Source organism: Rhinolophus sinicus, chromosome 14, assembly GCF_057876585.1.
Source record: "Rhinolophus sinicus isolate RSI-liver-muscle chromosome 14, RSI-T2T, whole genome shotgun sequence".
Lineage (NCBI taxonomy): Eukaryota > Metazoa > Chordata > Mammalia > Chiroptera > Rhinolophidae > Rhinolophus > Rhinolophus sinicus.
The window spans coordinates 6,724,317-6,748,638 of NC_142514.1; the positions used below are offsets into that span (position 1 = coordinate 6,724,317).

General features: G+C 45.7%; 1 protein-coding gene across 4 annotated transcripts in view; it reads left to right on the forward strand.

Moving 5' to 3' along the window:
• The window catches only part of UBE4B (ubiquitination factor E4B), a 111,855-nt gene extending 90,173 nt beyond the window's left edge, over positions 1-21,682 (forward strand). For all 4 annotated transcript variants that reach the window (XM_019746743.3, XM_019746741.3, XM_019746742.3 and 1 more), the window contains 7 exons: positions 5,047-5,173; positions 7,407-7,551; positions 11,269-11,403; positions 13,732-13,923; positions 19,111-19,285; positions 19,835-19,981; positions 20,314-21,682. In XM_019746743.3, the coding sequence (XP_019602302.3) occupies positions 5,047-5,173; positions 7,407-7,551; positions 11,269-11,403; positions 13,732-13,923; positions 19,111-19,285; positions 19,835-19,981; positions 20,314-20,375 (983 nt within the window). In that variant the 3' untranslated portion in view covers positions 20,376-21,682. The remainder of the gene's footprint in view (positions 1-5,046; positions 5,174-7,406; positions 7,552-11,268; positions 11,404-13,731; positions 13,924-19,110; positions 19,286-19,834; positions 19,982-20,313) is intronic.
• The last annotated feature ends 2,640 nt before the right edge of the window (positions 21,683-24,322 follow it).

The window sequence follows — 24,322 nt, forward strand, 5'->3', positions numbered from 1 at the left end:
TTGCCAGCCACTGTTCCAGGTGCTAGGTGACACTGGTGAACAAGACTGAGAGCTCATCAGACACTCTGCAAGGAGGTCCTCCTCTTCGGGTTGAATTATATTCCAAATTTTCATTTGTCATTTGGCTTTTCATTTGCAAATGTGTTTCATAAAGCCAATTACCTGTGGGACTGATTCACCTGTCCTCTGCCAAGGGCACAGGATTGTGCTAATGGAGCATTTTCCCTCCAGTTTCTGTTTCCCAGGAAAGGAAGCATGTCTTTTCTGTCTTGTCTCCTGTTGAACCTAGCTCATTCTGGGCACTCACTCACGTGTCTTTGGCATGTGGTCGAATGTGCGCGCCATGCTCTGGAGCCTCCCGGCCACAGTCCCCTGCTGTTCACGGCAGCAGTGGCCGTCGCAGGCTTCCTCTCTTCAGTGACAGCCATCCGTTGCCTGCTGCCTAAGACCTGTTCCAGGTCAGATTCGGAGAACCTGTATACTGCCTTTCCCCTCGGTCACTGACTTTGTGGCGTCTACTAAGAGTTTCTCTCCTTCCTTTAGCCTCCTTGTATCTTCTAACCCTAAAGGATCAAGCCCTTTGCAGATTTATTGACATCGTCACATTGGCAACAGCAGAGAACACTCTGTTTCCTGTCCGCCGTAGCTGGTGTGCTGAATTATTAGTGCTCTGCAACTCTGTGCGAGTGTCGATTGGTCAAGGCAGTTTGGGAGTCCACACCAAAAGCCTTAGAAGTGTTTAGATCCTGTATATCGGCCAAGGTCCAGTCAGGGAAACAGAAGCATACCTGTTATTTTGGTAGAGAGAGTTTCACATGAGGAACTGGTCAAATAGGTATTGGAAGACAGGAAAGGCACGTAAGGGATGCTGGGGTAACACAGATTCTAGGTGCAGGAAGCAGCCATCGCCTGTCCTAGGGAAGAGGCTGGGGTTATTGGAATGGAGCAGCTCCGATGAGGCTGGAGAGGAACTGGGGCCCAGGCCTCTGGGGAAGGACGTTGGCGGCCTGGGGCCCGTGTCCCTGAGGGTATACAGGGCTGCGAGTCCTGCAAGCCTGGAACACAGCAGGAAACCAGAACCGGCCGCTGCTGCTGGGATGGAGAATCGTTGCTGACCGGGTCAGCAAGCAGACCACAGATCCAAGTCGCTGCTCCTTCCGCGGGCCAGTTCTCCTGCAGCGCCCCCTGTTGGCGAAACCTAACAGAGGGCCAGCTGCAAAGGCAAGCATTTGTTTGCCCCAGCAGGACAAAGACAAGTATAAGGCTGGATAACCAGCCCGCACACCCTCGTACATGTAAACTTAATTTCCAGTAATCTATTCTGTGGGAATAATTATGAAAGTATGTAAATGTTTATAATGATATTCGTTGCAGCATTATTTATAATTCGGTGTAGTGACAATATTAAAACAACCTAAATTTCTGCCAATTGTGGGTAAATTAAGTAAATTATAGTTTATCCATACAGTGGCTCTATGAGCCATGAAAAGTAATGTATTATTTACATTAAGTGGTTAAGTGATCAAAGTAAAGAAAATGCCAAGTAATGAAACAGTGTGTAGAGTATGACCACATTTTGGTACACGTATATATGATAGAAGATGTATGCAAGAATATATACCAAAATAGTAACAGTGAGTTGGTTAGTTTTGAATGGTAGAATTATGAGTAGTTTATTCCTTATTTTTTTTAATTATCTGACTTTCTTAATTATTCTGTAGCAAACACGATGTGTCGTTAGCTTAAAAACAAAAGTTTAGTTACGTGTATTTTGTACTAGTGCCCTGAACCTGTCACCGTGGCTTTGGGATAAAGGACAGGGGGTGTGTTGGCGTGTGGAACGGGGCCAGGCCTCTTGCCTGTGAGACCAGTGCTGGGCCTGGTGGAGCCCCACTGGTCAGGTCCCCGGAGCTGGCCGGGGTGAGGGGTGTTCTCACTCTCCCCTCTGCCACCAAGCAGTGTGCCCTCTGGCCCTGGACCACCTCTGTAGTCATGGATATGTGATACCTCGGCTAATAATAGCCACCACTTACTGAATACTTACTAATCCTTTCATTTAATCTGAACTGCAGGCCTCAAGTTGGGGGCTATAAATATCTCCATTTTACAAATGAGAGGAAACTGAAGCTGAGAAAGGTCAAGAAGCTCGCTGAAGGTCAAGAGCTAGCGAGTGGCGGCCACCTCAGCAGTTGCCCTTTAGCACAGGTGCTCGTGGCTGCTGTGCTGGGCCTCCTACAGTCACCAAGTGCCGGGCGCCAGAGAGCCTGCCACGGGGCAGCCCCGAGACTCCCCCACGTGGCCCTCGAATCCACGCTAAGGCCTGCTGAGTGAGGGCTGGACTCCTGAGCATGTCTGGCTCTCAGACGTGAGTTAGACGTTGAGACATGGAACAAGCACCTCTGTTACACCCCAGAGTAGTCTAGCTTAGGAAAAATGCTGAAGATCAAACTGTTGTTGCAAAAGTAAAATTAGACTTTCAAATAAGAGTATTTTGTTTGTATCGCAGTAGTCAGTTGTTTAAGGACCAGCTCTCAGAATTTGGAGGAACACTGATAACCAAAACTAACTTCAAGACTGTTTCCTTCCCCACACTGAGCCGAATCAGCAAAGCCAGCGTTAGCCCAGATGGATTCAGTCACTAGTGTAACAAGTGTTTGTGAAGTTCCTGCTGTGTGTCAGCACTGGTTTTAATGGCAGGGCCCCGTGGTGAAATGTCAAAAGCCCCGCTGCCGTGGGTCAGACATTCTCGTTAGATAACAGACACTGAACCAACAGATAAGACACCATCCAGATAGTGAGTGTGGGAGGAGGGCACAGTGCTACTGTAAGAAGCAGGGTCAGGGTAGGTCTCTGAGGAGATGATGTGGGAGTAACATGGAAATTAGTCAAAAGAGTGAACCGTAAGATCTCAGCCACAGCGTGGCAGGCGAAGGGGCCGGCAAGTGTAAAGGCCCTGAGGCTGAGGGTCTAGTTCATTTCCAACCTCTTAGAAGTGGGACTTGGGGATTAGAACTTGGGCTGAAGCAGTTTTGAGGGAGCATTAGGAGTGAATTTTGTTAAATGTTGGGAGAGATGTACATTGATGAGTTAACAGTAGTTACTTAACCTCTGCTATGTTTGGGATTTAGTACAGGTATTAAGAGCAATTTAGAGGGTGTAAGAGGCTGTGTCCACTCCCCACCCCATTACTGTATCTGTATCTTGTAGACTCTGCTAACTGATTGTTCTGCACACTTCAGTTCACACTTTCCTACAGTTAATAAAATGACACTTAGTTCATCTTGATGAAAGGTTGATCTAATGACTATACATAAGTGCTTTCAGATCTTTGTATGGTAGGTGTCAATTACCTAATTCCTTTTATTTTAAATAACTATTTTTTGTCACAAAAAAATGTATTCATTGGAAAATACAGAAAATACCAAGAAGAAAATTAAAATCATTGGTAGTCCCTGCACTCAAGACAGAATCTCTGTTAACATTTTGCTCTATCTTTCCAGTCAATTTATTATATATATATTATGAGATGTGTGTAGTTTTTAAATATGATTGGGCCCAAACTGTATATTTTGTTTGGTAATCTGTGGTTTTCACTTAATGGATGATAAATATTTTCTCATGTTCTCTGTTGGGTATTTGGATTATTTATATTTTTTCTCTAACATAAGTAGTACTTTAGTGAGTTTCCTCGGAGATCAGCCTTTAACACGCCTGTATGTGGTTTGTTGTATTTGTTGTTGTTGTTTGTCACTCAGGAAAAGATTCTGGCTTTTTCTTTTTCTTTTGAGGTATAATTGACATATTACATTGTATTAGTGTCAGGTGTACAACATGATTAGGTATTTGTATGTTTTGCAAAATGATCACCACAATCAGTCCAGTTAATTTTTTTCTTGTGATAAGAACTTATAAGACCTCTTTCAACAACTTTCAAATACGCAATTCAGTGTTATTAACTACAGTCACCGTTCTGTACGTTACATCCCCATGATTTGTTTTATAACCGGAAGCTGCTGCCTTTTGACCCGCCTCACCATTTTGCTCACTCCCCACCCCCACCTTCGGCAGCCGCTGAGCTCGTCTCTGTATCTAGGAGCTCAGTGTTTTTTTTTAAATTTGGTTGGTTGGGTGGGTTTTTTGTTTCATTTCTGGATTCCACATATAAGTGAGATTGGCTGGATAGTATTCCATTTTATATATTTATATATTTATATACATATATATATATATATATATATATATATATATATATATATGACGTTTTCTTGATCCGTTCATCTGTATGTATTTTCTTAACTAGAATTGGCGGGTCAAAGGCATGGGCATATTGATGGCTTGTAATGCATGTTGTCCCATTGTGTCAAAGAGGTTGCATCCCAACCTGCATTTGTAGTGTCTGTTTCTCCAAGTCCTCAGCTATACTCAATATTGTCACTTTTGTAATGTCTGCCAATTTGATAGGTGAAAAACAGCATCTTATTTTAATTTACTTTTCTAAAATCTTTTTCTTAAGCCTATTGTCTTTCCTGACAGGTTCCCTCTTTTTAAACTTTGCCATGAGTTCAGGAATTGATCATGCTTAAGCTGTCTGTTATTTAGATGACTACGTTTGATCTTTGTTCCATTTTAATAGGCGCACAGATGTTGGTCATTGGTAAATGAGTGATGAGTACACGGGAACTCACTCTGCTTTTCTCTACGTTGGTACATGTTTGAAAATCTTCCTAATACAAAAGTAATTAAAATAATAGTCACATTTGATAGGTACATGGCCCTTAATAAAATTTAAACCAATTTTTTTTCTGCTCAGGGATGCTCACTTGAAGTGCTGTGGAATTTCTATAAATTAATAACTAACATTGGGGGAGGTATGATAATTCAGCTTCTGGTCGTTGGTGAGTTGATGCTATCCTAATGACGCCAAGCGATTTTCAAGTCTGAATTTGCAGATTTGTATTTACTCAGTAACCTTGTAGCAGCAATAACCGCATTTAACAAAAGGTAAGAAAGTATATATCCTTCAGTCCCTTTGTCTTTCCTTTTTAGATGTTGAGCATACCGGCGCTACCAGCGAGTTCTACGACAAGTTCACCATTCGCTATCACATTAGCACGATTTTTAAAAGCCTTTGGCAAAACATAGCTCACCATGGCACCTTCATGGAGGAGTTCAAGTGAGTATTGGGCCCCTAATGTCTCAGCTTGTTCTCTTGCAAATGGCAGGTAGAGTGGCCGCTTAAAAGCTTTCCCAGCTGGCTTCTTGTTGACAGTTTGCTTGGTCTCAGCCTCCTTTCACTTTTCCAGATGTGACTGTGAGATGTGAGCAGGGAGGGCTAAGGGTCTGTGCTTGCGAGATACTGCTGAATGTTATTTAGATTTGTCAAGGTACTTTGAGGATGGTATTATACCTAAAGAAAGAATCTATAAATATCCTGAGATGATGTCTTAAGTGTTTTTTGGTGTTCCTATGGTTACAGTGTCAAATGAAGTCAGAATGACTCAAACGACATTGTAGGGTTCTTGAATGGGATGCAAGCTTTAGAGTTATTAAGTTGGTGCAAAAACAATTGCGGTTTAAAAGGTTAATTGCAAAAACTGTAATTGCTTTTGCACCAATCTGATAGAAATGTTAGGAGTTTAGATTTAGAAGCAGTTGGATTTGGGTCGTCATTTGAAGCATCGATCTTCGTAGTAAGGCCCTAAAGCTCTGATTAAGGGCTTTTCATTACCTACCTGGAATTTCAGCAACTACTTAACCCTGGACATTAGTAATTCCATCTAAATTGCCTTAAAAAATAAAGGTGCTTTAAAAAGAAAGGTAGATGAAAATGTTGAACTCTTGAATTATTCTTCAGGAGAAATTTTTTACCATCTACTTGGATCTTTTGCAATCCCTGTTAGATGTTTGATCGAGTTCAGCTGTCACTTGTTGACTGAGTTACTAGTCAGTGATGCACATATTACCAGTGGGGTAACCATTTGCTAAATGGCTTTCTGCAAAGTCAACTCTCTAAGGTAATCCTCTGTTACCATGACCTGCTCTTCTAGTCAGAATTGTGTTCCAGCAGAAGCCTGGCACAAGTGTAGGAAACCCGGCGGGCCCACAGCTTGATCTGCGTGGTGCTCTGGAATTTTCCATGTTCCTCACCCTTGTCCACAGGAACGGCTCTCCCCCGGGCCTGGGCTCACCGCCCTGATTACACAATGGTAGATCCTGAAATGTAGCTCCTCTTTTCCCGACTAATCTGGCACTCACAGAGCCGCACACGGTGAGGTCAGGCCATCTCAGTTTCCTGGCAGGTCCCTCCATTAGAATATGATATGCAGGACTGTTCCGTAGGTTGGAAGCTTCGAGCTCTATAAAGTAAGTGAATGTCCTGCTTTATGAACATTATAGCTTCTAATTTTTCTTCAGCGCTACTTTCTTTATAATAAGGAATAATTCTCACTAGTTGTCTAGTTACATGTGGGTAATTACTTGGGCTTTCTTTGTATTGTGGTGAGTTTAAGCATATTTTCTTATCTAGTCTGCAAGAGTGTTTTCTCTATTTAAAATCATTGAGGCGGGGCTGGCCGGTGGCTCAGGCGGTTAGAGCTCCATGCTCCTAACTCCGAAGGCTGCCAGTTCGATTCCCACATGGGCCAGTGGGCTCTCAACCACAAGGTTGCCAGTTCAATTCCTCGAGTCCCGCAAGGGATGGTGGGCAGCGCCCCCTGCAACTAAGATTGAACATGGCACCTTGAGCTGAGCTGCTGCTGAGCTCCTGGATGGCTCAGTTGGTTGGAGTGCGTCCTCTCAACCACAAGGTTGCCGGTTTGACTCCCGCAAGGGATGGTGGGCAGTGCCCCTTGCAACTAGTAACGGCAACTGGACCTGGAGCTGAGCTGCGCCCTCCACAACTAAGGCTGAAAGGACAACAACTTGACTTGGGAAAAAAGTCCTGAAAGTACACACTGTTCCCCAATGAAGTCCTGTTCCCCTTCCCCAATAAAATCTTTAAAAAAAAAAAAGAATTATAGAGGGAATGAGCCAGGGATGTGCTGGTAAACCTTCTCTCTGACGGAGAGAAAAGCATTTTATGGTTTTCTGGATACTTCCACTTTGGCCAGATTGAAGCTGCCAAGGGAACCTGCCCACAACATTCCAGATTAGCAGTTGGCGCTCATGAGTCAAACGGTGGCCCTGGCACATCAGTGGAGTGAGTTTATCACGATTAATTAACAACAATACGAGATCTAAGGAGAGCTCTGTAGTCCTGGACCTCCACGGGCCTTGGGCTGTGCTGAGGTTCGTGGTCTTGTAGGGCGACGTGCTTGGCCCTTTGTGGGGAGGCCACGTTCTCTGGGCTCTGCTGCGGCTTGCGCTTCAGGGAGAGGTCTGATCACAGCCGTGTCATTGCCTTTCAGTTCTGGGAAGCAGTTTGTGCGCTATATAAACATGCTCATCAACGACACGACGTTTCTGCTGGATGAAAGTCTGGAGTCTCTGAAGCGGATCCACGAAGTGCAGGAAGAGATGAAGAACAAGGAGCAGTGGGAGCAGCTGCCCCGGGTGAGGACAGCGCAGGGGCGGGACAGCCTCCCGGGAAGCGCACCTGCGGGGCTGCGGGGGGGGGGGGGGGGGGCCTGTTGACCTGGCCCTGACTGGCTGGTCAGGGCCCAGGGGCTTCCACGCTAAGCTCCCACGAAGCTGCCTCCCAGGTCTGGGGCAGGACAAAAATCTCGAAAGCTAAGAGATGAGAAGTCTGTCCAAATGTGTCCGGAAAACATGTTCTCCCTTTTAAAGGGCTTTTTGGAGAAGAACTTTTATTGTCCAAATATGTTGATTAAGATTTATGAAAGTAGGAAATAAATCTCTAGAATTCTGACTGCTAGATAAGAATCTGCTCTCTTCCTGTGATCTCTAGGCAACGATATGAGTCACTCCGGATTCTGTTGAGTTGTTTTCCTTTCCATCGATTTTGGTTTTTCTATTTAGTTATTAATGGAAAAGAGGCCTGTTGTGCCAGGTTCCATGAGAAATGCATGCTGTGCCAGTGACAGCGTCCTGCCCTCTCCTGACATTTACTGCGCCATTTAGATGGCCCCCTGGCCAGTTACTAGGCCCTTGACAGCTACTGCTGATGTCATATATTGGTTAGTTCTGAATTAGAACTGCTTTCCAGAAGGAATTCTCATGTAAAAGACGGAGGACTGATTTTTCTTGATTTGAAGTAGCATTCTTAAAATGAAAACACTGTTAAGGTTCTAATGCTCTGGAGTCAAAAATACCTGAAATGTAAGATGTGGAAGCTCGTTTCAGGAAGGTTTCATCCCAGTATTCCTGGAGCTCTGAGGAGAAGTTTACATCTTGCTCTAGACAACATGCTTAAATTACAAACCTTTCAGCGGACTTTTTCTGGGGTCCATGAATGCTGGATTTCTCCCGTCCATGCCACCACGCTCCTTGCCCTTCTAGTTGCATTGAGAAAATGCTGTGGTCTTCTTTCTCCTTGGCACTGCACTGGCACCCGCTGGCGTCCATCCCACCACTGCTCGCATGCATTTCTAAACACACCCGGAGGCCCCCTCCCGCAGCTCCCGCCTCCCGCGAGGGAGTCAGCCTGGGCCTGGCGCTCTACGCCCCCCCAGCTAGCTCTTGGCATCCCTCCATGCTTACCTCCCACTGCATCCAGTCGGCTCTAATGTGGCCCAGTCCTGGGCCCTCGCAGAACCTGCTGGGGAACAGGTGGCCTCCAGGAATGACCCCCGGCACTGAAGTCCAGGGCTCCCAGGTTTGAGAACTGCCACTGCCACACATTGAAAGTTCCTTAATTTCTGTTTCCTCGTCCAAAAATCCAAGATAATTCTTCCCTGTGGGAAAACTATGGGAAGAGACTGCGGATGCAAACCTATGCCTCAGGACTGGCCCTGAGAAGGTGTCAGGATGGACAGCTCCTGTCACTGTTCCATCTGCCATGAGACACTCCTGCCCAAAACGCTCTGCTTTCCATTCTCCCATAGTAAATCCCTGCCCTGTGTCTCTGAGGAAGGTCTTGTCCCAGGCCTCCCTCCTGGCTGGCATTCCCCGACCAGTGCAGCTGCAGAGTCTCTCCTTTCTCTGCCCCTCTGTAGTGCCCGCTTACAAGCTCATCTTGGACCAGCTTCGGAGGTCAAGGTTAGGAAACGGGTCCAGAGCACATTACCTTGTTCACAGTACTTAATAGCATTTGTTTGAGATGACTGAACAGATATTGATTGTGTCTGTGTTAATAATGGATGAGAAAGGGGCATAAATAATCTCTAACAAGTGCTATTGCTGAAGTCATTTCTGTTTGACTTTGAAGTCACCTTCTGCCTCCACCTCCCGCTGCCTCCTTATCTCCCCACCCTCTGAGCCCCAGTGCTCAGCTGCAGGCCTCCCTTCTCTTTCCACACTGGCTCCCAAGGCCGGTGTTTCTCAGTGAGGGTGCTAGTTCGTATTTTGAGTGTAGTGGAATCCTGATATAATAATAATTTTTTATTACGAGAGACTGTCCCGTACATTGCAGGACATTTAACATCTCTGGCTCACGCCTATTTCATGCCTGGCGGTCTGATAGGTGTCTCAGGTTGTCCACCACTGAACCCTGGGGTCCTACAGATCTCTCCAAGTCTGCCCGGTCTCAGCGAGTGACAGCTGCATTCTCCCGATTGCTCTGGACCTGGACTTCGCTGTCTTCCTGATTCTTTTCCCTTTCAGCACAACCTCTGGGCTCTATCTTAAAATACACCCAGACCTGACCTCTCCAGCCACTACCACCTGTTGTCTGGATTATTGTAATCGGCCCCTGTTTGGTCTGTCAGCCTCCACTTAGGCATCTCCAGAGCAGAGGGATGCTGTTAAAATCTCAGCCTGCTCACTGAGGCCACTCCGCTCAGAACCCTTCCCGGCTTCCCCTCTCACTCCGTCAAATCCCCAGGTAGAGGGCACTGCAGCGTCCGCCCCCTCCCCACCCTTCACTCACTGCCCCAACCACACTTGCCTCCTTGCTTTTCCCTCTACCTGGTGCAGGCTTCCCCAGATTTGTGCTGACTCCCTTCCTTCAGATAGCCACGCACGTGTCACCTCCTCAGAGAGGCCTTCCCTGACCACCCTTCCCAAAGTAGCACCCCCTGACCCTAACACATAGTTTTCTTCCCTTTCTCCTGGTTTATTTTTCATCACTGTCAGACTTATATGTGTCCGGTTGGGGTGTGTGTGTGTATTGCTTGTCTCCCTAGTGGAATCTAAGCTCCGTGGGGGCTTGCTCATATTCTGTCCTCGATCTGCACTGCCTAGAGGAGGGGCTGGCCTGCAGAAGGGGCCAGCTTCTACTTACAGATGAGTGAATGGGACACCCAGGCACACGCCGAAGTGGCTCTCAGCTTGCTGGTCAGCCTTCCGTGCAGGCGGCTCATTCTTGACCCAGGAGCAGTGGATAGGTCACGCAGCATTGCTGCAGAATCCCCACCCAGCACTTCCTTGAAGGGCACCTAACCCAGGGCACGCATCGGTAACTCCACCTGTTCTCACTCGTCCTCCTCCCCCAACGTAAAGTAAACTGGCCTCTGAGCAGATGGAAAAATTTAAGTCTTTATCAATGTTCCCGTATTTTATTCATCTCAGTCTTCAGTGTTCCACCTGTTTTAGCCATGAGTGAAATACACCTTATTATCCTGTTTCCTGGCCTGTGGCACAATGGAAGGAGGTGGATGTTGCCAGAGGCAAGCAAGCGTGCTGACAGTTTAAGGGGTGACAGCCTAACAGTGTAGAAAGACAAAATTCAAAAGCTTAGCTGTTCTCAGGTACTTGGTATAGGGCCAAATGCAGAGGCCTCGGCATCATAACATAACACATCGCATGTTTTTAAAATAATGCTGACTAAGTAAGAGTGATTATCGAGGGACAGGAACAGCCCTTTATTAGCCCCCGTGTGTGTCAGGCACCACGTAAGGGTCACTTATTTCATCCTGCGTAGAGGTTCACATTGACATCTTTTATCATTGAGGAAACTGGGTCTCATGGAAGTTAACTAATGTGCCAAGGTCACCTTACTCAAAGTCCCAAAGAGCTCTGATGCGGAGAGGAATGAACTTCAGTTATCTGGAGAATTTGCTAGTAGGGGTCGTTCTAGCATTCCCTACGTCCCTTGGCTTCATTACGCACTTTGCTGGTTGTGAGCTGACTGTACTTTTCCGTCGCACTTGGCGTGTTGGTGAGCTGCTGAGTAGGACTGAGATTTGTTTGGCGTCTGCTCAATTTCCGCAGGACCAGCAGCAGGCCCGTCAGTCTCAGCTTGCTCAGGACGAGCGTGTCTCGCGCTCCTATCTTGCCCTGGCAACAGAAACCGTGGACATGTTCCATATCCTCACCAAGCAGGTCCAGAAGCCGTTTCTCAGACCGGTGAGTAGAAACTTTGGGGTGTTTGTTTTGTCTCTGGGGTTCCACATTCAGATTCTGTCCCTCGTAACTAAATATAGTTGTTGAAATCCAGCATGTTTCAGCATCACTGTCACTGAGAAGTGAAATTCTGTTACTGATTTTCTTCCCAGTTAGGCTCATTGATACAACACTCTGTTGACAGACTGAAGTCTGCAAACTGCCACGTCCAAAAGAACTGGCTCCACTTTCCGCTTAGACAGCACTGTGGCTTGTTCATGTTGGAGCTGTGACATATTTTTGTCATTATTGATTTCTGTGTTTTATTTATAGGAAAAGTGTAAGTAACAGCAATTGGAAATTAGAGAATACTAAGTAGAAATAATCGATAATGTGTCACATCTTTGGTTCTCTTAGCTGTGGCTTTGTTGCACTAAGAAGCCAAAGGTTAATGAGAGCCATAATGAGGGTTTATGACAGAGCAAAGGTAGACAGAAGGTTTGGCCTTCATTAGCAAGACCAGGTCCTGTTTCTGAAATTGAAACGTAGCCACATAATTGAAGATCTCTGCTTTGCTTCAGCCCCACCTCTTCCCTTTACTCCCCCACGCACAGTTTAGAAGCTTTATGATGTGGCCAGGACCAGGGTAGGGCGGAAGCCTGAGATTTGGCAGCTGACTGCCTATGTGGAGACAAGTTTACAATGGAGTGTAATTTTACTGCGTATTTCCTCCAATTTCCGTATTCACTCTCACCTCCAACATTACCGCCACACGCTGGCCTGTGTGCAGCTTGAGAAATGAGTCTCCTCCTCTCTCCCTTTTCCATTTCACATTTCTTCACAAATAGATTTCGGTGCAAGAACAGTGGAACATGAAACTAACCAGAGCTCACCATTAAAAGTGTAAGGACTCTGCAACTAATTTAAACGTACTTCAGACACTTGCTTCTCTCAAAGGGCTACAAATGGAATTTCTTTAAACTTCACCTGTGAAGTCCAGACAGTAACTAGTTTGGCCATTTGGGGACTTTGTCCCAGCTACTCAGCTCTGCTGTTGCAATGCAGAAGCAGTCACAGTACATAAATGAGTGTGGCTGTGTTCCAATAAAACTTTATAAAAACGGGCATCTGGCCGGGTTTGGCCTGCAGCTAGCAGGTTGCCAACCCCTGCTCTAACCCAAGCTTGATTTTATGTCCAGTGACTTCAGTGACAGTGTCACCTGATTGTTAGAAGGTGGGAAACTATAAAAACTATTTGGGACTCAATGATCATGAAGCCCGTATTTAGTTCTCAGCTCTTCATTTTTTAAAAGAAACTATTGAAAGCAAAGTCTAATATTTCCATGTCCGTTAAAATGAATCGTTTCCAGGGCCTGCTCATGGGCCTGGACCCTGTCCTGCCCTACCCTATGCCTGGGCCTGCTGGGAGGTTTCCTTTGCCTTTGCTACACCATTTTGCCCCTCCTTGACTGGCCTGCTCTGCTCTGTTCTTCTCACTCCTGTACTCCACCCCTTCTTAATTAAATCCAGGACTACTCTACTTTGTGTACAGGTAGGTTCCTGACAAGCCAAGTTTAGGTTGAATTTGTATAAATCCAGTCATTACATTGAATGGAAAGCTTGTCACATAAAGGGACGCTTTCACTGCTCCTTTCTTACGGCCAGTGTTTAATACTACTGTCTGAGCCAGATTTTCCTAGTTCAGATTTGCTTACAGCGGTGTACGCCCAACAATAGTAGGTACTGCGTCATCTTGTGGGGTTATTGCATTATAATTATTTTCCAGTTGTTTCATTTAAGTTTGCTTTGTCTCACTGGCTACATTGAAAACTACTCAAGGCTGAAATTTTTATCTTCTACTTCTTTTACCTCTTTGCATCTGATAAGTAAGAAGGGTGCACACTGAGTGGCCAGGGTGTTTTGAAATTTATACAAAAATAATGCATAAAATGATGGCTGAAAGCATGCTCAAAAACGTTTGTGACTTGTGTTATGATGGTAGAATTATGAATAATTTTCCCTCTTTTACCTGTTTCTCCACAAATTTGGAGTGATTTTTGTTTTAATAATGAAAAGCATGAATTTATAGAAAAGGTTGCCTTTTGTTGGTATTTATAAATATTCAGTCAGCCTGCAACATTCTATTAAGTATTGGAGTTAATTGGATTAGAAATGGAGAGTGAAAAAATTTTTGAATTAATGTTTTTCTTCAGCTTATGATACACAGCACTTATAAGGGATTCTGTGAAGATTAATCCGGCCAATTCCTGTTCCTCCACTGAGATGGGAGTTTTTGGTCCTTCTCGCTTGTCTCAACAGCATGAATTGTCCTATTATCCTGTGATTTCTTAGGAACTTGGACCCCGATTGGCTGCAATGCTGAACTTTAATCTTCAGCAACTCTGTGGTCCCAAGTGCCGTGACCTGAAAGTTGAAAACCCTGAGAAATACGGCTTTGAACCAAAGAAGCTGTTGGACCAACTGACAGATATTTACTTGCAGCTGGACTGTGCGCGGTTCGCTAAGGCCATTGCTGACGACCAGGTCAGTGCCAGGGAAGCAGGCCGCGCCAGGAGTCGGGGGTTCAGGCGGCTCACCTGGGCGACTTGAGTTTGCCTCTCTGTGGATTTCCTGGCAAACCCTGGACAATTCCATGTCCATCTGCCCTGGATTTTCCCCAGTTGAAATCAAGGAAGGTGATACTTTTCAAAATACGGTGTTGAGAAGTTTTTAGTATGAAAATGGAAGTTGTGACCACAGTGGCCCGGAGACCTTGTCGGGTGTAAACAGAAATGAAATGGTTGTTTTCCTCTGAGCATAAAGAGCAGACTTGGCTCTGAGCTCCTCCAGTTGAGTTCTGAACCCAAGATCTTGCTGAGGGGCCTTCCTCGACAAATCCCTCACCTTCCCAGAAAGAGCCCCGTTTTCTCAGGGAGCAGGTCTTCTTCCCGAGGCCCCACCAGCTTTCCTGCTGCTCAGATTTTTGTGGTCTTCTGGCTTTCAGACCTCATGTTGGGTGTCTTCACGTTCTTCCCTCTCCCTTATTCCTGGGCCCCGTGATCACATCCGTGCGTGTTTTTCGCTTTCACAGCTGCCTATTTAGTGCAAGCCCCCGCCCAGCCTTACTTGTGTGCTTTCCAATAATCTCATAAATGGCTTCCCCTCCCTCCATGTTCTTTTGTCCTGCGTCATTTCAACATGAAATGGCTAATGCTTATTAACCGAACACCAAGTTTTAACCACTTCTCATGTTTTTACTCATTTGATCCTCACGAAATCCTGTGATACAGGTTCAGTTAAGGTTCCTCATTTTGAAACGAGGCACCAAGAAGTTAAACAGCTTGCATGGAGTTCGTGTGGGGTGGAGGCAGAATTCATGCCCTGGCATCTGGCCCTGAACCAATATTCTCAGCCTCTCTGCTCTCTACTTAAAATGTCCAAAGAGTTCCATGCTCCTTTCTGTCTCTCCATCTTTATTCACACTTTCTATCTGAATATTACTCATGTCTCAGGTTAACTAACCATCAGTAAGCATTCTAGAAGGTTCTTTACTCCAGCCCTCATCCAAAAGTTAAAATAAAGGAATCGTAGGTGCTTTTTAAAAAAGTAACAGCTTTACTGAGATATTATTCACGTATGCAGGTACTTTTAGATGTAAGCAAGAGATGGGTGCCTACAATGGCAAAAAATCTCATTTGTCCAAAGCAGTTTTTCCATAAAAAGTAGTGGTAAAGGATGGGGTTAGGAGTTTGCAGTTATTTTGAGGGGATGCTAACGTGTTTTTCTAGCCCACAGCTAAGTAATACTGCACATATTTAGGAACGGAAAAGAAGTGGCAGTCTGCAGTGAGCGGAAGGAAGTGGAAACGCTCCCCAGTCCTCTGGCTCGGGCTTCTCTGGGTCCAGCCAGGCCAGAAGTCAGGGTGTGAAAAGGCCCCAGGGACTCTTCTGTTTTTCCTGCGAGAGACTTGGAAGAATGGCTTAGCATGCTACCTCTTCTGCTAGGTCTTGCTGTGGCTGCCACATCACAGGCAGTTAACATAACACATAGTTTGCAGTGTGAATGAACACAGCACACCCAGTGAGGCGGTGACAACCAAGTGGGTGACAAAGGAGTGCTTCCAGCTGCCTTTCCTTGGTGATCAACAAAACGTCCGTGCTGCTGGGAATCCCTGTGGATTGTGGTGGTGCCTGTGGTGGCCCCCCGCCTGAATCACAGACAGCGGTCTCCACACAGTGGCCATGGGTCTTCTCAAATGTTTAAATGGCCTTGGTCTTCCAAACACACGAAGCGAACACACACAGTGCCAGTGACGCATGGAGAGGAAACACATTCTAAGTGGATGGTTTGCCCCTTTTACAGTGTGATGCTGTTGCTGATTATTGGGCGTTTTCTGTTTGTATTGGTTCTGACGGCCCTGACGACCGGATTATTTTGGAAGAGGGTTTTGGGAGGCTGGCGGAGGAAGGATGGAAGGCTAGGAAGCACCAGAAGACAGGTGGTAGAGGTTCATTTTCTCCTTGGGGAACACTGGTCTAGTTTGCGTCGGTTTGGTCTCGTGTGTCTTTTCCTGGGAAGACAAAGGAAGAAGAAGATGGCAGCTGTGCAAGGAAAGACACTGACACTTCTCTTCCTGTGTACAGCAGTGGGCTGAAGACAAGTGTCCAGAAGAGGTGGTGGCAGGTGCCAGCACAAAAAGCCACTGAGCTTTACACTCACAAACCTGAGGCGAGAGCCCCTTGTCAGAGGCAGAGTGGACAGGACAGTTGTCCCTGGGCTGAGAGAGCCCAGGGTAGGGAGGTCTTAGGGCACCTCGTGAGCCATCTTGGTGGCCACGCGTGACTGCTTTTATGGGCGGACCCCAGCTCTGTGGGTGGGCCGCAGCTCTGATGGTCACGGAGCGCTGTCTGTTAACACCCTTGCTGTTTAAAAACAATGAGCCCATCGGAAGTCACTCGTCTCCTATGCAGTCTTTCCCTTTCTATGGAGGTGAAATTCACGTGAAATAACATGAACCGTTTCAGAGTGTACAATTTGGTGGTATTTAGTACATTCACATGTTGTGAAACCATCACTTCTGCCCAATTCCAAAACATTTTATCACCCCAAAAACATTTTATTGTACCCATTAAGTAGTCACTTCCATTCCCCCTCACTCCAGCCCCCGCAGCTGCTAATCTGCTTTCTGTCTTTATTTTACCTATTTTGGGATTGACCTATTTGCCTATTCTGGATATTTCATATAAATGGAATCACATCATACGTTACCTTTTGTTTCTGGCTTTTTTCATTTGGCACAATGTTTTCAAGGTTTATCTTACTGTAGTATCTGTACCAACACTTATTTCTTCTTGTACCTGAATAACATTTCATTATAAGGATAGACCATGATTTATTTATCCATGCATCATTGGGTTGTTTCCATCTTTTGGCTATTACAAATGGGGCTGCTATGAACATTCGTGAGAAGCATTTATTTGAATACCTGTTTTCAGTTCTTTGGATATGCACTTAGGAGGAGAATCGCTGAGTCCTGGTAATTCTATGTTTAACTTTTTGAGGCACTGCCATCCACGTTGGCTACACCATTTTCCATCCCCACCAGCAGTGTATGAGGGTGCCAATTTCAAGTTATCCACATCCTCACCAATACTTGTTTTGTTTTGTGTTGTGCTATTTTTGTTTTTGAACAGGTACCCTAGTGGGAGTCAGGTGGTATTTCCCTCATGGCAAATACAGTTGAGCATCTTTTCCTGTGCGCGTTGGCCATTCGTATATCTTCTTTGGAGACATGTCTGTTCAAGTCCTCCACCATTTTTTCAAAGCGGATTGTTTGTGTTTTTGATCTTGAGTTGTGAGAAGAGTTCTTTATGTATTCTAGACCTTTATCAGATCCATGGTTTGTGGATGCTTTCATGTTTAATTTTACAACCACTCTAAGAGCCTTGAAGTCAAGAATGCCTTTGCTTCTTCTCTGACCCAACCTACATCACACATGAGGCAGCAGCTCAGTCCTAAGTGTTGGTTTGATTCATTGATGCCACTGCTCTTTGATGCTGAAGGCCATGTCCCCTTATAGGTTCCCTTTGATTTCTGATAGTGTTCACTGCACTGCTTTATCTGAGACCTTGACTTATAAGCAAGCACAAGTCGCTGGTTAAAAACTCACCATCTTTAGAGAAACGGAATGGGTGAGATTTTAAGAGGATAACAGATGGGTTAAGAACGACTACTTATGAAAAGAGAAGTTCGAGGTGAAATTGTCTCAGTTGTGTCTACAGCAACGGCCAGGCTTCAGCAATTCCCTGTGCAGAATACTTTCATTTTGCCCTTCCGACGTCTCACTATAATCTTTTGGCCGTTTCCCCCCGTGCCCCTTCCCAAAGGGGTTGGGGACTGTGGCTTACCTGGCTCGTTATAAGTGGACGCCAAATAAAGTATTTGTTGAATTGATGTAGCAATTTAGTTTTAGGAAACGATAACTGAGGCTCTCTGAACCTTTCAGGATTGTAGAAGGTGGCTTTTGAGATTGTTGCTGGGCCTTGGGCACCCTTCTGGCACTTTGCCCTCCCTCCCTCTTCCCCGGGTGCACAGACTTAATAAGGGGCGTGGGTGTGTGTGGAGAGAGGAGGTGAGCGTGTGCACTTACTTAGAATCTGAAGTTAAAAAAGGAAAGAAGAAAGATGGAGATCTTCCAGTTCAGCGCTCTGAGGGGATACAAGTATTGAGACGAATTCATAGTCTCTCATCTTCATAAGTACAGACGTTAGTGTGAGTCCTCAGAGAGAAATGACAGGTCACAGCGTACGATCCTGTCGTTTGTCTCAGATTTACTCATTCTCCTCTGTTTGCCTCATTGTCACTCCATGGACAAGGGGCCAGTGTTTTTGCCATAAATGCAACTTAGGACACACTTTGTATTTTGAAACAGCAGTGATGGATGTGAATCAGGCACCTGTGACATTGGTGTCACTGTCCCCATTTTACACCCGAGGAATCCAGGGCTCAGCAGAGCTGGGGTTTGCCAAAGACCACAGAGGGGGTAGGAGGTAGAACTAGAATTCAAGTGCAGGTTTGTCTGGGTCCGTGGTGAGCTCTTGTCCTTTGACCATCCCCACCGCTGTCACAGGTGCAAGTCGTGTCTGCTTATGTCAGCGGAGCACCTGACACGTCCTAGTGTTGAACCAAGAGATGGTACAGATTGACGGCGATTGGGAGAAAGCTCCTTTGGATTATGACCTACCTTGATTCTGAACCGTATTTACCAGTAGGGAAAGGAGCTAGAGTGTCCACGTCCTCATGCACCAGCCTGGCAAGGACTGAAACAGACTAGAGGCCCTCCTCTTTTTATTATTTAAATGTTAAAAGAAATACATGTTTCCTGTAAAAGTAATTCTCAAATTTTTAAATTCCCCTCATTTTTTTTTAAAGAAATCCCTAAGCCGTACAATTTTTTTTTTTTTTTTAAAGAAATCCCTAAAAAATTCCCCTCATTTGCCTCAATCTTGAAGCCCTCCCCAGAGGCAGTGACCTAGTAGAGTTGGGTGTGTGTTATCCCAGTCTCTATGTGTCCAAAGCCATGTAAAAGTGTTTATGTTTATCCACGTTATACTTTTAGGGCTTTTTAAAAAAACATACATACAAATAGATCCGACTTTGGCTATTTCCTGCAGCTTACTTCTTCCCACTTAAACCCTATTTACTTCTCACATTGTCTTTCCTCATCTGCAGAGATCCTACAGCAAAGAGTTGTTTGAAGAAGTTATTTCGAAGATGCGGAAGGCAGGGATCAAATCCACGATAGCGATTGAGAAGTTTAAACTTCTCGCCGAGAAAGTGGAGGAGATCGTGGCCAAGAACGCACGCGCCGAGATCGACTACAGCGACGCGCCCGACGAGTTCCGAGGCAAGTGGACCCCTTCCCAGGCTGACTTCTTTGCTTTGGGTTCGCTGGGAACAGGTAACGTGAGAAGGGGACGTCCTGCGCCTTCAACTTTTCAATGACCTGCTGCGATTGCTTTTTGGAGGCACTTTGTCTGAAATTACATTTCCTACTTTCAGTTCATATTGTAAATGAAAGGGGGGAAAAAGGCCTTAGCGGATTTCAAACCTGAAGATTCTAAGGTCAGCGTTGCCTTTGCAAGTGGGGATAGGCGTGTTCCAATGAGAATTCTGAGAAGCCCTAAGAGGAAGGACCGCCGTCTTGGCTGCAGAGCCCGTGAGGACCCGCCGCTGTGTCTTCTTTCTCTTTTCTTTCCTCCCTGCAGTAGCTGACAAGAGGGTACTTTGCCCTCTAGAAAAGGCAGTGTACGTGCTTTTATCTAACGTTGATTACCTTCTCAACTTGGGGGCCCGGGGGGGGGGGGCATTTGATCACTGTTCCTATGGTTTTGTTTTCTTTTTCAGTTTTAGGCCCTATTATTAGATTCATGTTTGCTCTGCTTTGTCTCTGCAGACCCCCTGATGGACACCCTGATGACGGACCCCGTGCGGCTGCCCTCTGGCACCATCATGGACCGCTCCATCATCCTGCGACACTTGCTGAACTCCCCCACGGACCCCTTCAACCGACAGACGCTGACCGAGAGCATGCTGGAACCAGGTACAGAGGGCGCAGCGGGCGCTGCCGCGCCTCCATCAGGGCCGAGCGGTGGAGCCCAAGTCCTGTAGTAGCGGAGATTAATCACGGGGGGGAAACTGACCGAGTCCAGAAACCCCCTAGTTGGTGACACTCAGTGGAAAAGATACCACACATTCTTTGCTCTCTTTCACTATGGAAGTCTAGACCTCCTGCCCTATTTTCTCTCCTCTTCAGTCTTCATTTCACTGAGGGAAGGAATGGCCTTTCCATTCCATTTATGCAGAACAACAAGCATCATCTCTCAGGAAGAATCCTCCCACCTGAGGCATTAATCTTTCCCTTTCTTTTCTCAGTGCCAGAACTGAGAGAACAGATTCACGCCTGGATGAGAGAGAAACAGAACAGTGATCACTAAACCGTCCCCCTTGCCCACCGTCTGCTACAAACAGCCACGGCCTGCCAGGCAGGCAGAAGCACCATCGGCGGTGACAACGCTGTTCAAACGTTGGAGGCCACATGTGGCAAACACACCGAGAGCCCACCTGGAGCGACCAGCCGGTGGAGACCTGACGGGACTTGAATGAGAAGAGGAGCCCAATTCCTGTACATATATTTAAGTGACAAATGTGGTCAAAAGCTTGAGGGACACATTTCATGATTGCTTGTGGAATAAAGCACGTCCTTCCTATGTCACACTTTGGGGCTTTTGCAAAGGACGTCTTGTAGTGATTGATAATGAATGGGTCTGGGCAGCGTCCCCTCCAGTTTTTTTTCCCCCTAAATCCAATATCCGTTGATTTGATTGTGATTAGAGAACCTTGGACATTTTGCTGCTAAAGAATCTTATTTCCCCCCCCACCCTTCCTGACCCTACTTGCACTGCTGTGGATTTTTTTAAGAGAAGCGAAAACAAAAATAAATTCCTTTCCCTGGCCCTCCAAACATATATTCTGTGAGATAACTGTGCCTGCAACAAAGTGTTAATCCTGGGATCGTATTTTTATATCATATTCACATATTTGTTTTTTTAATTGGTGTTAGATGACATGATTAATAAAAAAGGCAAGATATTTTCAGAATTCGAATTTCAGTTTTTATTTTTTTTTCCTTTTGAAATGTCCCTTTACAATTTTTTAATTCTAAGCAAAATGAAGAGAAGCCTGTTGCTCTGGTCCTTGTCATAATCCGTCTGTTAGGAATCTAAGGAGCAGCTGCAGCAAAGGAAGTATCTAAGTGTATCAGGATTTCCATGACTTACGGTCTGGGGGGGAAGGGAGGGCTCGTGTTTTTCATGCTACGTGACAGTTTGAAACCCTTACAGTTAGCCTATGAGGGTACAGAAATTCCTCAACTTTTGAGTCTATGAGTTCAAGGCAGGGGTCCTTTGTATGATGTGTCCTTTGGGGGTTGGCCTTACCAAAGCAAAAAGGAGTGCAAGAAATGTGGAAGTGTGTCTGCTTGTAAAGGCACACACAGACAAAGACACCCACACACACGCACAGAAACAGAAGACTTTTTGTATTACTGCTCCCTACTTCACATACTTGAATTCTTGAATTTCCTTTGGGGTAAAAAAGGATTGGAAACCATAAAGTGTTTTGAAGAAATGAAGTCTACAAAAACATACTTTGTTTTTCTTTTCCTTTTTTGCCCCCTCCACAGACAATGTCCTCTGTTCAATTCCTAACGCAAACTACAATAAACGGTGATACACATTCAGAAGGCATCTTCTCCGAGTCTCTTCTTTGTGTGGAAAGCAAAGGGGTGGGTAAACAGCCAGAGCCAATGGAGTTGGCATGTGCTGAAGTGTCTTTTCTGGAGCACTTAGGAATTGCTGCTGGTAAAATAAAACGTTGAGATTTGTGTCTGTCGATGGCCATTGGGTCCCCTCCACTGTCTGCTTGTCTGAGGGGTTTGAGTTCTGTCTGTCATCTTCAGTCTCTGCCTTCTCAGGCTGTTCTCCGCTCCAAAGTGTCTTCCCTGACCTTTAAAATTCTTCCTCAGGTTCAGCCATTTCATAAACATTTCCTTAGGCACTGTAATTTACAAAACAGTCTACCTGCTCCTGTGGTGATAATAGTATTTACAGAGTACATGTATACCAGGTGCTATGCAAAGGCCTTTGCGTTTACACCTTCATCTTCAAGAAGATGTCGCAATTATCTTTTTATGAACAGGTCAGGGAAGTGGAGAGGTTAGGTAGTTTGCCCAAGGTCCCCTGGCCAGTTTATGAGCAGGTGGCCAGGCTCAGAGCCCGTGCCCCTAGCCCCATGTTTACTTCTCTTTAGCACATTTGGACTAAGTGGCTTTTTCCCCAAAAAAAGATATAATGTATTTATTGTAGCAAAAGTTGTAGACAATAATATAAACAAAAAGAAAGTGAAAAGTACCCAGAATTCCACCATGCAGATAATTCTGTTAATTCAGTTTACTTTTCATTAAACGTGTATATGCCTCTAAAATTAGGGTGTTTACTGGATTCTATGACTAATTTTGTTTCTTTAATCCATCTCCTGAATGTCTATTGTCTGTCTCCTCTCCAACCAGATTATAAACTCTTTGGAGGCACGGATTCGGTCAGATTTGCATGCCCCACTCGCCCCCCCCCCCCCCCTGTGAATGTAATAGAATGCTGCTTTGTCCTCCATATACACGCGTCGTTTTGAATACTCAGAATTCAGAGGTTTCACAGACCTTCTGCCAGGTGCTGTCTTAGGGGGGAAAGATGTTTGGGATTTTTATTTTTAGAGTCTCGGGGTTGCTGTTTTATAGCAACTTGTGATTGCCTTCAATCTGTTAATTATGGATATTAAAATAAACTCCAAAATATTTTAAAAGTAGGCCTTGGCTACAAGGAAGACAGTCACATAGGAAAAGATCTGAGGATCAGATGGGAATTTATCCTTGAGAGAAAGGTGATTAAACTAACTTCTTAGTCGCTTTATGACTCACTGTTGTGTGGATTTTTAAAAGTTCATAAAATACCTTTTGAAAAAAAGAGCCGAGGACATGATTTTGTTCTCATTTCATAACTTTTGGGTTTGGTACATACAGTAGTGAATTTCATGGTGTATTTCGGGGTGCTCAGGTGACATAAATAGGCCCCGTCTGCCGAGGTAAGTTTGTGATGGAAGGAAACAGCCATAGTGGCCTATGAGCTTGACCTTGGTATCAGCTAGTGTTGGGCTGAAGGAGGCCACCTTTGGTTGGTAGACAATATGCATTCCCTGAGCACGCTCTGTGGGAACCACCCTTCCGTGTGCTAATTCGTTTAATCCTCAGCAACTGTATGTAGTATCGTGAAACTGGCCTGTGAATCTAGGGCTTCAAAGTCTGGCCGCTCTGCTCCTGCTGTTCGGTGCGTTCAGAATGCCCAAGGAGATACAGAGAAGCAGCACAGCCTTCTGAAAGGAGCTTTGACCTTGGGATCAAGCCCTAGACCCAACCCTCCTTTGAATGGTTCGGTGCGCTTAACCTCACGGTTTTCATTGGCAGCCGCTCATTGTTGACCCGTAAATTTCTCTCTCTAGTCCAGGCCTCTCCTGCACTGCAGACACTGCACAGCTCAGATGTCTAAAAGGCCCTTCGAATGAAGACGTTCAAGCCTGAGTTCCTTAATCTTCACCCCAAGCCTGCCCCTCTTCGTCTCCCCACCACAGTGAATGGCAACCCCTCCTTCCAAGTCACTCAGGCCAGACACCGGAGTCATCTTGACTCCTTGTTTGTGCTCTCCTCCAGCCAATCTCTCCACAAATTTATCAGCTCTACCTACAAAACGGACCCCCCAATTCAGCCACTTCTCACCGTGTCCACTGCTGGTACTGGGCCTCGTCGGTATGAGCCATCCTGGATTATCGCCATAGCATCATGGCTTATCCCTGTTTCACTCCTGTCCACCTTTCTCAAAACACCGGCTGGAAGGGTCTTGTTAAAACTTAAGATCATGTCCCTTTCTGTCCTCAAAACCCTCCAGTGGCTACCTAATTCTCTCAGAATAAAAGAAGCTGTTACACTTGCCTAGGAGGCAATACACTCCCACCCCGTTAATTCTTACCGCTTCCCCTTGGGCCAACCACAGAGCCATCCTGGTCTCTGCCTTCCTGAAACAGGCATGCTCTCCACCCCGGCTAGAGCCCTCGGACTTCCTACTCCCTCTTCCCGCAGATACCCACGTGGATCACTCACCCCCTAATAAGTTCTTTACTTAAATATCACCTCCCTGCGTCCTTCCTTGTTCACCCAATTTAAAATTGCACCTCATTTACCCACCTTTGAACAGGAGCTAATTTATGACTCTGTTATCACTATATTGGGGCTTGAGAGAGCCATACCTAGAATGAATTAGGGATCCATCCAGTATCC